Raw genomic sequence first — 15,157 nt, 5'->3', positions numbered from 1 at the left:
GGCTGTTTACTAGATCCACTAAAATATTTCCGTGGCCCTGCTTCCACTCTGAGGCTCCAAGAGGCCAAGTAACCTGCCTGCTCCTCTGGACTCTACAGAAGCCAGGCTAAGCCACCAATATTCTCTCTCCACTTCCTCAAACAGCCTGCAGAGTCAGGAAACCCTCTGCAGAAGCATCTCTGAGTTCAAGCCCAGCCAGGTCTACAGAGTGACTTCCATGATGGCCAGAAACGCTGTCTCGAAAATGGGAGGTGATTTCCAGACCACCCTGATCTACAAGAGCTAGTTCTAGGACAGTCTACAAAGGCACAGAGAAACCCTGTCTCAAAAACAAAACAAAACAAAAAACCAAAAATCACAAATCTAGCAGAGCTAGGGTTGCTCCAGGCCCTACAAGCCTTGAGTGGGAACAGTTCAAGGAGACTAAGGAGGCCTGAGCAGCAGTGAACCCGCTAAAGGGTCTCCCCAACCGGAGACCTTTCAGTCTCGAAGTTCACCCTGTTCTTTCCAGGAGTCCAGCCTTCCATAACCCAACCGCCCCAGGTTCCTGTGCGGCCTTCCCTTCCAGATTCACACGCCCACCCCAGACGGAGTCTTAGCTCCAAGCCTAGTGAGTCTTGTTCCAGGGACACGCCCCTCTAGTGTGCCCCGCCCAAGACCCTGGTGCATGCCTCTCAACCTGCTGGCCACCCGGAAGCGCTCCCCTCCCCTGGACATTCTCTCTCCCTCACATCCCTGGTTCTGCTTTTTATCTCTGTCCCCCGCTGACTTTGTCTCTCAGACCTCTCTACCTTGGGTCCCCAGCGACGCCCCTCTCCCTGCACTACTCTGCAACCCCTTCCCCTGATGCAACCCCTTCCCCTGGCATTCCGCTCTGGTGAAAGCATTCCTGTCTTTTGTCCCCAGCTCCCTTCAGCCGGTCTCTTGTTACTCTTGCCCCCAGAATTACTCCCACCCATGCCCCAGAGGCTCCCCCAAACTTCTCCAAGATGATCCCGACACCCCGATTTCCCTCCCACTAGTCCACTCACCCGGCGCTCACCCGTACAACCCGCGTCCTGTTCTGCCTCCTTCCAATACAACCTTATCCCGGCCCTCCTATCTGCTGGGGGGTCTCTTGGACTGTCACCCACACCCTCTCCTCATCCCTCTTACCCCACCCCCAGAATCACCTTCCCCATTTTTCTCCATCGCTCCCATCCCCGCGTTCCCCACGACTCCTCCCGCTCGCTCGTCTCCCTTGGACCCCCATCCTCCGTGACTCCCTCTCCCCCCCAGCCCCCCCTGCTCATCCCTCCATCGCTCACCCCTCCTCGGTCCTCCAGGAATCCCCCTCCCTGCTCCCCGCCCCGTCCCGCCCGCCGTGCTCCCGCCCCAGTCCGGCCCGGCTCCCCGGCTGCGCGCTCCAGGCTGGGTGCGAGCCATGGGCAGCGGCAGCAGCCGGAGCGGCCGGATCCCGAGGCGGCGGCGCAGCCCTGACAGGCGCCAGGCGGGCTCGGGAGAGGCAACCTCGGAGGGCGGCACGGCTGACCAGGCCCGGACGGCCGCGACACAGGAGGAGACCGGCTGCGACGCCCTTCCCGCGACGCCCCCCGGCGGCCGGGAGGAGACCCTGCGCCTGCTGGACCAGTTGCTGGCCGAGTCGGAGGCCTGGGGACCCCAAGAGCTGACCCCACGGGGCCCTGCCCGGCTCCCCCCCGCGGTGAGTGCGAGCGCTCGTCCCTCCAGACTCATCCCTCTGCAGTCCCAGTGCCCTCCCACCCAGGTCTCCCTCCCTACTCTGTCCCCAGCTAACCCAGTGTGCCCCCCACCCCTGTCCGTTCTAGGGCCTTGTGCCCCTTTCTTACCCCTGCATATTCTCACTCTGCCTCCTCGGTGGGTGCCCCGCCACTGTCTCTATTTCGGGGTGACTCATAGAGGCAGCCTTAAAGGACCGAGTACAAACAGCAGTTGGCAGAGACACCTAGAACTTCCTTCTGGTCCGGGGCTTGTCTTGCCTTTTCCAGAGGGGCTGTCTGCATTCCAGCTGTGGCATCCTTGCAGCTCAGGTGGGAATTGACCAGCTAGGGTCTCCTTGGCCATCAGGGGACGCAGTGGGAGAAGGCGATAAGTGTGTGCACCACCTGCCAAACAGTGGTTCGAAAACGCCCTGCCGCGTCGGACGCGTCCGGATCTTTGGCTTGCAATTCCCATATTGCAAGCTATTTTTAAGATGCACTGACTCTTTCGGCTTCCTTATCCTTTCTTGCTGAACACTTGTAATAACACCCCCGCTGTTCTAGAAAAACAATGAAAAACCAGCGCTCTGGTTTGGCACGTCTTTGCTGCTACAGAGCTAAAATTCAGAGCCGTCTTAGTGACTCCTGGCTGGAAGAGGAGGCCAAGTATCCGTAGCCGTAGCCGGAGGCTTCTCTGCCGGTTGCAGAAGCAAGAGGCAGAGAGAAAGTCTTCTTGGGCCGGGCCACCAGGCAAGCATCACCATGGAAAGGCGACTGCGATGGTGGGAAGACAGCTCAGCCCCACCGGGGACAGAGCTCTGTCCCACATCCCTCCTCCCCACTGCCCTGTGGAGGTTTACAACAGGACAAGTGAGCTGCAGTGAATTATATAACGGGATTCCTCTAAGACTACATCAGCCTACAGTTACGTAACACCAACAAAGAACCAACAGTTGGGGAGACTTTGACACAGCAAGGAAACAAATTTTCAGCGTCATTTTCAAGTTCTCAGGGAACTTCAGAAAGTTTGGAAATGGATGCATTTTCCCCTCTATCTTGCTGGATGTCAGCAGGAAGAACAGTCAGAGAGACCGGATCTGAGGGGCACCGCTAGAGCCCTGGTAGGTGGGGCTTGCTGCTTTAGGTAGCAGGGACAAAGACAGGTGCCCAGAGCACTGCCTGGGATGGGGGGTGGGAAGGATCCAAAAATAGATCAAGTGCTGAATGCGGGACTGAGAAGTCAGTCTGATGAGTCCGCAGGAGTAGTGACTGCCGTGCTGGTCCAAGGGCAGACTGAATTGAGTCTGAAGTAGTTAGTCAAAGGAAAGAGCAGACAGCGAGCAGGGAGGGGTCTGCGTACCCTGGTGGTGGCTCGCTTAGCTGTGGTGTAGCAGGTGGTGGTGCACGCTTAGTTGGGGTGTAGCTGGTGGTGGTGGCTCGCTTAGCTGGGGTGTAGCTGGTGGTGGTGCTCGCTTAGTTGGGGTGTAGCTGCAGAGGTCTTCAGCATCTACCTATGTCTTGTTACTCTGCTGAGAAGGAAGTGAGTATTTGAAGGAAGTACGGTTTTGGTGTTTTGGGGAGATAACTCTACAACAGGAGAAGGGTGAGTTAGACAGAAGAAAGCTTGGGACACCATGATCTACCAGGGTTATTCTGGCTGTCCAACTGATCAGGTTCTGGACCCAAGTAGTAGCAGAGTGGGGGGGGGAAGGAGGGGGGATGGAGAGGGTGGGGTAAGGTAGGTTCAAGAAATAAAGTGTGGCCGGGCGTTGGTGGCACACGCCTTTAATCCCAGCACTCGGGAGGCAGAGGCAGGCGGATCTCTGTGAGTTCGAGGCCAGCCTGGTCTACAAGAGCTAGTTCCAGGACAGCCTCCAAAGCCACAGAGAAACCCTGTCTCGAAAAACCAAAAAAGAAAAAAAGAAAAAAAAAAAAAGAAATAAAGTGTGTGCCGGATGGTGGCGGCGCACGCCTTTAATCTCAGCACTCCGGATGCAGAGGCTTGAGAAAGAAAGAAAGAAAGAAAGAAAGAAAGAAAGAAAGAAAGAAAGAAAGAAAGAAAGAAAGAAAGAAAGAAACTGTGAAGTCAGAGCAGTGGTTACTCTTTTTGGGGACAGTGTGCCTTAGATGTGTCCCTGTGCCATGAATGTTTCTCAAACTAATGATGAATCCTAGAGTCCTAGGAGAGTATTCAGGTCCAGAGAGACAAAAATTAGGAGGCGAGGCCCCTGCTTCTAAAAACACTGCCCATGTTAGAGCTTGGAACTAAGGCACCTGCTCACATCTGCAGCTGATTCCCTCAGCAGCTGCACATCTTACAGGACTCTGCATTAGTGACTTCCCGCGGAGACAAAAAGAATTGCAAGTTCAAGAACAAGCTGTGGAAGGCAGCCTTCCTTCAAAATGTTTGAGAGAATGTCCAAGCAAAAAGGACCCTCTGGTGGAGCATGAACACACTATTCCTATTCTTTTATTAGGAAAGAAGAAAAAATTTCCTTATATTCATAACCTTGTAACACTTAGGAGCTTTATGTTTTGTTTCTATAAGAGAAAATTCAAAATTAAATGACCATCTTTTTTCTTTTCTTTCTTTTTTTTTTTTTTTTTTTTTTGAGACATGGTTTCTCTGTATTGCTTTGGAGCCTGTCCTGGAAACTCGCTTTGTAGACCAGGCTGGCTTTGAACTCACAGGGATCCACTTGCCTCAGTCATTCTGAGGTTTTCCTGCTATTGCAGAGGACCTGAGCTCAGTCAGGCAGCTCACATCTCCCTGTTAAGTCCCTCCAGGGGATCTGACGCTCCTTCTGGTCTCTGAGACACTGCACTGATGCTCAAATCCACACAGATACAGGCACAAATAATTAAAAGCTAAAACTAACAACAAAAGATAGTTTTAGCTAATATTTTAGTGAGTACTTAAGTCTCAGTCATGTGTTAACTCTTTCCATGTTCACCCACATTTTTGATATATTTTATTTTATTATTATTTTTTTGTTTGTTTGTCTTGTTTTTTGAGACAGGTTTTCTCCGTGTCTTTGGAGGCTGTCCTGGAACTAGCTCTTGTAGACCAGGCTGGCCTCGAACTCACAGAGATCCGCCTACCCGTCTCCCGAGTGCTGGGATTCTATTTTTGTTTAAAGATTTACTTATTAGCCGGGCGTTGGTGGCACACGCCTTTAATCCCAGCACTCGGGAGGCAGAGGCAGGCGGATCACTGTGAGTTCGAGACCAGCCTGGTCTACCAAGCGAGTTCCAGGACAGCCTCCAAAACCACAGAGAAACCCTGTCTCGAAAAACCAAAAAAAAAGAAAAAAAAAAAAAGGAAAAAAAGAAAAATAAAGAACTCCTAGACAGTACCAGTGTGTCTGCAGTCAAGACTAGAGCAAAGATCACACCCCTAAATAGCATGAAGTGGCGTTGTGATTGAACATCAAGGAGAGTGAAGCATAGATAGGGTTGACTCAGACAATGCTGGGAAGGAAGGAGTCCACGCTGCAACAAGGAGGAAGTCCACGCTGTAACAAGGGGGAAGTGCACACTGCAACAAGGAGGAAGTGCGCACTGCAACAAGGAGGAAGTGCACACTGCAACAAGGAGGAAGTCCACGTTGCAACAAGGAGGAAGTCCACGCTGCAACAAGGAGGAAGTGCACACTGCAACAAGGAGGAAGTCCACGTTGCAACAAGGAGGAAGTCCACGCTGCAACAAGGAGGAAGTCCACGCTGCAACAAGGAGGAAGTCCACGCTGTAACAAGGGGGAAGTGCACACTGCAACAAGGAGGAAGTGCGCACTGCAACAAGGAGGAAGTGCACACTGCAACAAGGAGGAAGTCCACGCTGCAACAAGGAGGAAGTCCACGCTGCAACAAGGAGGAAGTCCACGCTGCAACAAGGAGGAAGTCCATGCTGTAACAAGGAGGAAGTCCACGCTGCAACAAGGGGGAAGTCCACGCTGCAACAAGGAGGAAGTCCACGCTACAACAAGGAGGCTCTGGGAAAGGAATGCCCCACAGGAAAGACAGCACCTAGGAGCGGAGCGTGATCAAGGAGGCCTCAGCCAGAAGTGTCTGCAGTGTCTCCGATGAGCAAGGGAGCACTACAGGAGCCCAGCCCTTGGTAAAAGGGCGGGACATTCCACTGGGGAACACAGAGGTGGGAACCCACTTCTATTTTCTCTCAAAGCCAGGCCGTGATGGTGCTGGGAGGTAGAGGTAGGCAGATTTCTGTGAGTTGGAGGCTAGCCTGGTCTACATGGGAGTTCCAGCCAGCCAGGGCTATGTAGTGAGATTCTGAATAGAAACAATTTTAAAATTGAATGAAAATAGAAAGGCAGATCCTCCTCTCAGATTTTAGGGGCAGGATCCTGGGAGATTATAGCAACAGTAAACCCTTCAAAAGCCAGATGTGCAGTTAGTTCCTAGGGATGGGAGGCACAGATGACCTTGATCCCCCCCATAGTGGTCCCAGTCCTGTTAGGGTCAGGAATGGAGTCTCATGTGCCTCGCTCGCTATTGGGGTCTGGCGGTAGTTATGGAAGCTTCCTGTGAGGCCACTAACACTGACCACCATGCTGGAAGACCAGTGCCCTCTGGTGGTGAAGAGTGGCGCCTGCCTGGCAAAATCTTGAAACCTGCTGGCTGGTGGATTAGGTACTGGAGGTCCCTTAATGTTTTTCTGTCTATCATGTGTTCAAGTGTCCACCTTGAAACAAGCAAACAAACAAACAACCCCCCAAATTAAACAAACCACCACCGCCGGGTTGGTAATGTATATTTTACCACAGGTAAAGTGGTTTATTTTCTTGGGGTTTTGCTTTCTTTGGTATTTAAGACAGGGTCTTACATAGCTCAGGCTGGCCCTAAATTCCCTTTGTAGCTGAATATGTCTTTGAACTCCTGATTTCCCTGTCTCAGCTTCCTGAGTGCTGGGATTACCAGCTTGTGACACTAATCCCAGCTAGACTATTAAAAATAGTATTTATGTTGGGTGGTGGTGGTGCACACTTTTAATCCCAGCATTTGGGAGGCTGAGGCAGGCAGATTTGTTGAGTTTGAGATCAGCCTGGTCTAAAAGAGCTAGTTCCAGGACAGCTTCCAAAGCCAGAGAAACCCTGTCTCAAAACACCCCCAAGGCAAAACAAAATACTATTAACATATTTGTAAGTGTATGTGCCTGTGTGTGTTTATATGCACAGCCTGCAGGCCGGTGCCTGTGCAAGCCAGAAGGCAGCACTGGATCCCCTGGGGCTGGAATTACAGGAAGTTCTGAGCTGACATAGAGATTCCATAGCCAAACCCAGGCACTCTGTAGCCACGGCAAGCACTTGCTCTTAACCACAGTATTAAGGCTCTCTGGAGTAGCAGAACCCACAGAATGGACCTGTATATGTAAAGAAAGGGGGTTTACTAGAGTCGCTTACAGGCTATGGTCCAACTAATCCAACAGTGGTGGACTATGAACGCAAAGTCCAAGAGTCTAGAAGCCGCTCAGCCCACTAGGCAGACGCTGGAATTCTAAAGAAGCAGACTCTAGAGCTAGTGAAGGAGCGGGCTTGTTAGCAAGGCTAGAGCAAGCAGGCAAAGAGCAAACGCTCCCTTCACCCACGTCCTCACAGATGGCTCCAGCAGACGGTGTGGGCCAGACTAAAGATGCCTTCCTGCCTTGATATGGATCAAAGTGTCCTCCTACCTCAAAGATCCAGACTAGAAGCAGATTCACCCGCTTCCAACCAAGCAAAACAATATCCCACAAGTGTGCCCTCCATTTCTGGATTGTAGTTCATTCCAGATGCAGTTGGGTCGACAACCAAGAACATCTGGCACTAAAGCAAAACAAAGCGGGACTGGAGAGATGGCTCAGAGGTTAAAAACACGGGCTGCTCTTCCAGAGATCCTGAGTTCAATTCCCAGCAACCACATGGTGGCTCACAACCATCTGTAATGAGATCTGGTGCCCCCTTCTGGCCTACAGGCATATATGCAGACAGAATGCTGTATATATAATAAATAAATCTTAAAACAAACAAACAAGAAAAGCAGGGCATTGGCGGTGCACATCTTTAATCCCAGCACTTGGGAGGCAGAGGGAGGCGTTCGAGGCCAGCCTGGTCTACCGAGCAAGTTCCAGGACAGGCTCCAAAACAATAAGAGAAACCCTGTCTTGAAACCGCCCTCCCCCACCCCAAAAAAGAAACTTCAAATATCTTTCCCAGGTGCTGGGAAGATGGCTCAGTGGGTAAAGTGTCTGCTGTGTGAACATGAGGACCTGAGTTCAGGTCCCCAGCACCTATGTAAAATCCAGGTATGGTGGCGTGCACCTGTAACCACAGTGCTCTAGGGATTGAGAAAGGTATTCCTGGAGTTCACCTGCCAGCCAGTTCAGCCAGTCTTTGTGCTCTGGGCTAAAAACAAAGGCGAAACAATAGAATGTAGAGCTATAGAGGAGTACACTTGACTTCAGCTGTGCACATGTATCCCTCTCTCTCTCTCTCTCTCTCTCTCTCTCTCTCTCTCACACACACACACACACACACACACACACACACACACACACACACACCCCGCGACTTTCCCCCAGAATAGGCGACAGTTGATAAAATTTTCAGTTTACTCTGATGGGTTCTAGAATTAGAATTATGTATTCAAAACGGCTCTTGCACACCCTTGGGGCGTTCTGACTACCGTCTGCAGTTGTCACTGAGCAGCCTACTGCCACCTGACTCGTCTTGACTCAAGGTGACCGTCTTTACCTGAGCTTTTTGTCCTAGAAGCTTTTACAGGTTTTTTCCCCCTTATCTTTGTATCATTGTCCCTTCAAACTGCTATAACAAAATTCTTTAGGCTAGGCTTTGGAGCCTGTCCTGGAACTCTCTCTGTATACCAGGCTGGCCTCGAACTCAAAGAGATCCACCTGCCTCTGCCTCTGGAGTGCTGGGATAAAAGGCGTGCGCCACCACTGCCCGGCAGGCTGGGCTACTTATAAGCAACATAAATACTGTTCACACTTCTTTTTAAAAAGCGTAATTGTTGCTGGGCAGTGGTGGCGCAAGCCTTTTATCCCAGCACTCGGGAGGCAGAGGCAGGCGGATCTCTGTGAGTTCGAGGCCAGGCTGGACCAACAGCCTCGAAAACAATACAGAGAAACCCTGTCTCGTAAAACTAAAAAAAAAAAAAAAAAAGAAAAAAGAGTAATTGTTTTAGTTGTTTAAATAAATATACGTATGTATATTTTGAGACTTTGATACAAGTTCTCACTCTTAAGCCTAGGCTGGCTGTAAACTGAGAGCAATCCTCCTGCCTCGGCTTCCCAAATGCTGGGATTATAGGTATGTGTCCAGGTTAAACATGGGTATTGATGCACACTTGAAGAAGGGGGGCTCAAGGCTCTTGAGGCAGGGAGACATGATCTCTAGAGTTGGGACTAGGATGGTCTCATGCTACATAGAGGCGAGGGACAGAGGGACCTAATCAGAGGGAATAGTTGGGAGGCCAGAGATCTTCCCTCAGCCCTGCTGTTTTCTCTTCTCATTCACCTATTTATGAGTTTTATGAGTTGCTCTCACAGCCTCAGTTTTCTTGACTGTAAAACTGGGGCTCCAGAGTCAGAGAGAACCTTCCCCACTATGATGTTTACAGACCCTGAGTTAACCGTGGCCGGAGGCTGCTGTCTCTCCCACAAAGCTAGAGTGTTGATCCATTATACTGGTGGCAAATTTTTATGCCTCTTCCTCTCCTCCTGCTCAAGGTGTCCCCAGAAAAGAAGACCAAGGACAACTCCGAAGACAGCTGTGCCTCTGAGTAAGTATGGGGGTTGGTACATGTCCTCCACAAGCCACCTCAAAGCTTTCCAGTCCCTACTGTCCCCACCATCCTACAGGTCAGTGAAGCTCACATAGAGCTGAGCTCTCAAAGGGAGCCAAGGGTGATGGGGGAGTCCTGTGTATATGTCAATAAAGCACTGTTGGCCAATAGGGAAGCAAGATAGGTGGGATTAGGAGTCCAGGAAGACTCTGGGTAGGAGAAACACAGAGAGTCACGATGTAGCCTGCCGGAGAAGTAAGATGTCTGGAACTTTTCTTCGGTAAGAGAAATACTTAGATTAACAATTATGGGATAAATACTTAAGTCAGAGCTAGCCAGTAAGAAACAAGCAAGGCCAACAGCTTCATAATTAATATAGCGTCTTGTGTGTTATTTGGGGACCACAATGCGGCAGAGCCCAGGCGGCTGGCAGGGAAAAGGCTTCTCTCTACACAAGGGAGGTGGCGGCAGCCCAGTCACTCACAGCCGCTCTGAGCTTCCTCTTCTGTGTGGTCATGACCTGGCTTCTCTGTGGCCATTCTGGACCCTTCAGGTTTATTCAGATATACTCAGGTGTCCTGCCTGCTATACCAGGGTTTTTTTTTTTTTTTTTTTTTTTTGGTTTTTCGAGACAGGGTTTCTCTGTATTGTTTTGGAGGCTGTCCTGGAACTCACTCTGTAGACCAGGCTGGCCTCGAACTCACAGAGATCCGCCTGCCTCTGCCTCCCGTGTGCTGGGATTAAAGGCATGGGCCACCACCGCCTGGCTATACCGGGGGTTTTATCTGTACAGACTGTCTGTCCTTCGCTGTAAGGACTTCACAGTCTAGACGGTGACAATAACCACCGGTAGCTCCAAAAGGTCATCACGAAAATGTACTTAAAACTCCTGCAAGTTTCATACTTGGTGTTGCCAGGCCGGTGGCTCAGTACTGGGGAGGCAGAGGCAGACGCAGGAGTTCCAGGCCAGCCAGGGCTACATAGCGAGACCCTGTCCCAAACAAACAGACAAACAAAACACCCACCACAAAGCCTGCAAGTAGTGGCCCAGAGCCCTTACTCCTCCAAGGATACAGTCCAGCGGTAGCGTGCTTCCCCGGCACGCACGATGCCTTAGAATGACTGCCCAGTACAGAGATAAATGGGCGAGGCAGCAAGCGGGCTCAGCAGGTAAAGGTAATAGCCACCAAGTCTGACTGACTACCTGAGTTAAATCTCCAGGAGCCACGACAAAAGGAGAGAACCACGCAGCAAGCCGTCCTTCAAACTCTATTGTGCGCCACGGTGGCACGGGTGCCTATACACACATGTACACACTCACATGTAAAACACACACACACACACACACACACACACACACACACACACACACAAGAATGTCAGTGCTTCTAGGCCGCTAGAGCACAGGGGCCATTGTCAGCCTCTGGTCCATGTCTCTCCTGCCCCTTCCTCTCTGTGGTACCACCTGCAGGAATGGTAGCATGCCTAGTGGGAGCAGACAGTGTGCGGGAGTCTGCAGCCCGTCTCCAGTGACCTTGGATACCATCCACACTGAAGGTTTTCAGCTTTCACACCTGTTAGTGCCAAGGACTGGCATGGGTAACCCGACCTGGAGGGGCTTGTTCCTGTCAGGGGACTCCAGAATGCACTGGCAATCGATCGGGCAGGACAGCCAGCTTCCTGCACAGCTCCCTGGCCTGGTTAAAGGCATGCTGAGCCCTTGGTTTGGGATCCTTTTCCTCTAACAGCAGTCAGTAGAGACTCCCCAGGCACAGGCCGGAAGGGCAGCCACTACCATTGTTCCGAGCTTGCAAGGCTGCAGGCAGCTCTCACGCACTTCCTACTGTTCAGTCTCTCCTAAGTGCCCGACTCTGTTTTAGACACATGCAGCCCTTCAGTCGGTCCTGAGATACAGCCCTTCCTTCTTATTCATGGAGACTGGTCCAGGACCATAAATCTGCTGTGCATCAAAGCCAGCTGAGAACCGCCTCCTCAAAGCATTTGGACGTTCCCCTTTGCCCCAGAGACACAGTGGGAAAGACAAACGCTGGGACAACAGGCAGACTCAGGGTATCAAGCAGTGGCATCCAGGCCTCTCACTCCATGCTTTGGGAGAAGTGTACAGAGCCCTGGACGCTGTTCTTGGAAGGTCAGCCAGGAACATCGGATGGACCCTGGCATCTACCTTGGCCTGTCTCACCCTGGTTGCAGGTCTTGGTGGGTAAAATGGGAGGATGAAGGCAGATATGAGTGAAGATGACCATGTCTATGTGTTGGGTAGGGAAGAGTCTCCGTTGTCTCCAGAGCAGAGGTTCTTCGTTTGGATGTTAGGATGGACCACTTCAAGACCACTGTGGTTGCTTGGGGAAACGGGAGTTTGGATGTACTGCTCATCCTTGTCTGCATTTCTCACCCACAGAGCTGCAGGCAGCAGCCACAAGAGACCCGAGGGGCAGTCAGCCATCTCCTACGATTACTCCGAAGAGGAGCTGATGGCGAGCATCGAACGGGAGTACTGCCGCTGAGCTGGCTGAGCAGCCCTGCTCACCCTGACCAGGCCTCGAGGGTCTGTGAGCTGGGCTAGAGTCAGAGGGTACCACCCTGCCCACGACCCCAACAGAGCAAAACCAATTCTAGAATACAGCCATCTTTCCAAACTGATCTTTAAAGATTCGGGGTCAGAGTCCTGCCACCGGCCTGGCAGTCCAAGACTAAGGGCAAGCAAGTTGTGGGTCCTCCTCTCACACAGGGGACGCCTAGCTGTATGGTTCCCCTCAAATCTGAACTGCTAGTCCTTTCTACTTACTCACTTTCCAGGTGGGGAAGTGTCAACCCCTCTTGGCATCTGTGCCACAGGCTTCTAGAAGGTTCTACCAAGGTTTGTTCTTGGTCTTTATACTAAGATTTCTCCAAAGGGATACAGTTAACTCTATGTGTATCAGTTTCCACGTGCACACAGAGGGCTGGGGCATTTGGCTGGAGGCAGGTCCTGAGCCTGTAGGTCTAGGTGGGTCCAGAGACTGCATTTCTAACAGCACAGAGGTAAGAGCAAACTGCAGGTGCAAGGACTGAGGGTCTGCATTTCAGGCTTTCCCTCCCTCGGCCTCTCCCCTCCTCATGCTGGAGGCTTCTCCAACAGCACACCAGCCTGCCCTGCTTGGGTGCCGTAGGAAGAGAGTGCGGCCCAAGAGCCACACACCGCTCTGGCATCCCAGTATCACATGAGCTTGTGGTGGGATGCAGCTCTCATGGATTCCTCCTCTGGGCCTCAGTTTCCCTCTGGGAGAGAATCCTGCAGGTTCTTTGAGGACTTTAAGCCCCACCAGCCTGGCAGCTCTGTCTTCTAGTCCGGCATCCCAGTTGCCACTGTTTTAGCTGAGTGCAGAATGGTACAGGTCTTCGTGACAACTGCTCTCTGCTTTCCCTTTGCCTGGCAGTCTGGCGAAAGGCTGTGTGGAACTCTTCTCCTCCTCCCTGCTCGGCTGGAAGGCAGTCACAATAGTGCCAGAAGAGCTCTCAAACATTCCCTGTAGACAGAGGGGGAAATACAGGGAGCCTATGGGAAGGAGGGAGGGGCTTGTGTGGGTCCTGTAGGGCCTGGGTCTTGCTTAGGTGTGTGGAAGTGCCCGAACAGTTGATGAGGATGCTGGCAGAAAGGGCTCATAGTGAGTGGTGGCATATGCTTGCAGTAGTCATCAGGCCAGTGCTAGAGGGTTATTGCCAACTGAAGGCTACACAGAGAATTCAAGACCCGCCTGGACTACGTAGTGGGATGCTGTGTCAGAAAACCAGTAGAGAATGAGGGAATGGCTGCAGCTTTTGCTGAGGCCAGAATAGTTCTCAGCTTATGTTGCATTCCTATACCAGTATCCTCCCTCTCCTGAGAACTGCTGCCAGCCCTCAAATCCTCAGAGTTCAGCCTGGAGCATCTCAGGAACCAAGGAAGAATGATCACCAGGACCATCCCCACACCCACGTCCCTTTGCCGTCATCTGCAAATGATTCCATGAACTCTTACGACTTGACAAGTGTGCCTTTGAGTTCACAGCTGGGAGAATTGGGCTATGGTGGGAGCCCAGAGCCAGAGGGTGTCTACCAGTTGGCTGAACCTTGGGTCAGCAGCTCCCAGAGCTGAAGCTGTATCTCACCGGAGCTCAAACAACTGCTTTTGATATCAGTTTCTATTTTAATACACCAACGCAAATGTTACTAATGCTTATTATAAAATGTTAAAATGATATGTTTCAACCAAAGGGTGACTCGGGCTTTGAACTCAATGTTGTGAATATTTACAGCTTTATGTAATAGGTGCGTTCATCTGATTAAGAGAAAGGTAGGAGCCGGGAGGTGGTGGCACATGCCTTTAATTCTAGCACTTGGGAAGCAGAGGCAGGTGGATCTCTGAATTCCAGCCTACTTGATCTACAGAGGGAGTCCAGGACAGCCAGAACTGTTACACAGAGAAACCCTGTCTCCAAAAACAAACAAACAAACTTCCCTCAATTCCAAGGATGTCCGGAGCAAGTGTGTGCCACCTGGTGAGCTGTGGTCCTGGGAAACCCAGGCTCTGGAGAGGCTGGTCCTGCTGGGTGGAGTTAGGTATCACTGCAGCCCACAGGAGCACTTCCTGCACCGCCCATGTGCCAGGTGCCCACCACGCCCATACTGCACAGCTGCTTCGTGGTTAGTTACCCACATTGTCTTCTCAGCCACATGCCCAGCTCTAAGCTGAGCGTGGGACCTGCCAACACACACAGCATGAGCTGACCCTGGTTCCCATCACAGAAGGTCCAAGTAACCACAGATGGCCACCGGTTCCGCAGCAGGTCTCCCCAAGAGTGCCAAGGCTGTGCTTGAGAACACTTGAGCCCTTCCAGTCAGAAATCATGGGTAGGCTTTCTGGACGGAGGGGCAGAGCCTTGAGACATCTCCAGGCCACTGTCTGCTTGTGTGCTCGTGGGGCCTTGACTCAGCTCGGAAGGGGTCTCCCACACCAGCAGGGCTGGCCAAAACTGCCTGGGACAAGCTTTTAGGGCGCTCTTTTCTGATCTTCCCAATTCCCAGAGGTACTTCATTTCCTGGAACGATGCCCAGGCCCCTGCCTGGGAGTCCCACTCATGGTAATTTTGGGATTCATGAATGGATGTCACTGTCCCCCACAGGGGGCTCCCCCCTCGCTGGGTTACACTCTGAGATCAGCTGATGAGTGTCAGGGCCATGGGGGTATTTTCCTCCTGCCACAAGTTGGACAGAAATAAAATGTAATCATTGTTTTTTTTTTAAAGGGCCAAGAAGATGGTCCAGCAGGTAAAACACTCGATGCCAACCAAGTCTGACACCCTGAGTCCCACCCCCAGAGGGCACAATGGCGCGTTAGAAGAAGCAACTGATGCAGGTTGTCCTGATTCCCACATGCACGGATGTCACGGCATACATGCATACACACCACATACACTCTCCCCTCTCCCTCTGCATGTATGAACATGGGGGATGAAGGTGTCCTTGGGTGATTCTGGGCATTAAAGAGCATATACACATTCTATTTTAAAGCATTTTTATCACATTTTAATCCATGGGTGCACATACGTGTCTGCACGTGTAGTGCATGGGTGTGCATACCGGGGTGCACGTGTGGGGGTC

General features: G+C 51.7%; 1 protein-coding gene across 1 annotated transcript; it reads left to right on the top strand.

The window, feature by feature from the left end:
* Positions 1–1,354: 1,354 nt before the first annotated feature.
* Positions 1,355–13,770, top strand: Cys1 (cystin 1). The gene is made up of 3 exons (XM_040730705.1): positions 1,355–1,702; positions 9,462–9,514; positions 11,937–13,770. Exons 1-3 carry the CDS (start codon positions 1,424–1,426, stop codon positions 12,040–12,042), a joined length of 438 nt encoding a protein of 145 aa, XP_040586639.1. The 5' UTR covers positions 1,355–1,423; the 3' UTR covers positions 12,043–13,770.
* Positions 13,771–15,157: the final 1,387 nt, after the last annotated feature.

The sequence above is a fragment of the Mesocricetus auratus genome, unplaced genomic scaffold (genome assembly GCF_017639785.1).
Source record: "Mesocricetus auratus isolate SY011 unplaced genomic scaffold, BCM_Maur_2.0 Super-Scaffold_100024, whole genome shotgun sequence".
NCBI classification, from domain to species: domain Eukaryota; kingdom Metazoa; phylum Chordata; class Mammalia; order Rodentia; family Cricetidae; genus Mesocricetus; species Mesocricetus auratus.
This window is presented reverse-complemented; position numbering and strand designations above follow the sequence as displayed.

What these genes read in the sequence shown, in the direction of transcription:
- Cys1 (XM_040730705.1), top strand. Translation starts at nt 1,424, where the DNA reads ATGGGCAGCGGCAGCAGCCGGAGCGGCCGGATCCCGAGGCGGCGGCGC. An exon ending in CTGCCCGGCTCCCCCCCGCG is followed by an intron (nt 1,703 to 9,461) that starts GTGAGTGCGAGC and finishes CTCCTGCTCAAG; the next exon opens with GTGTCCCCAGAAAAGAAGAC. An exon ending in GAAGACAGCTGTGCCTCTGA is followed by an intron (nt 9,515 to 11,936) that starts GTAAGTATGGGG and finishes TCTCACCCACAG; the next exon opens with AGCTGCAGGCAGCAGCCACA.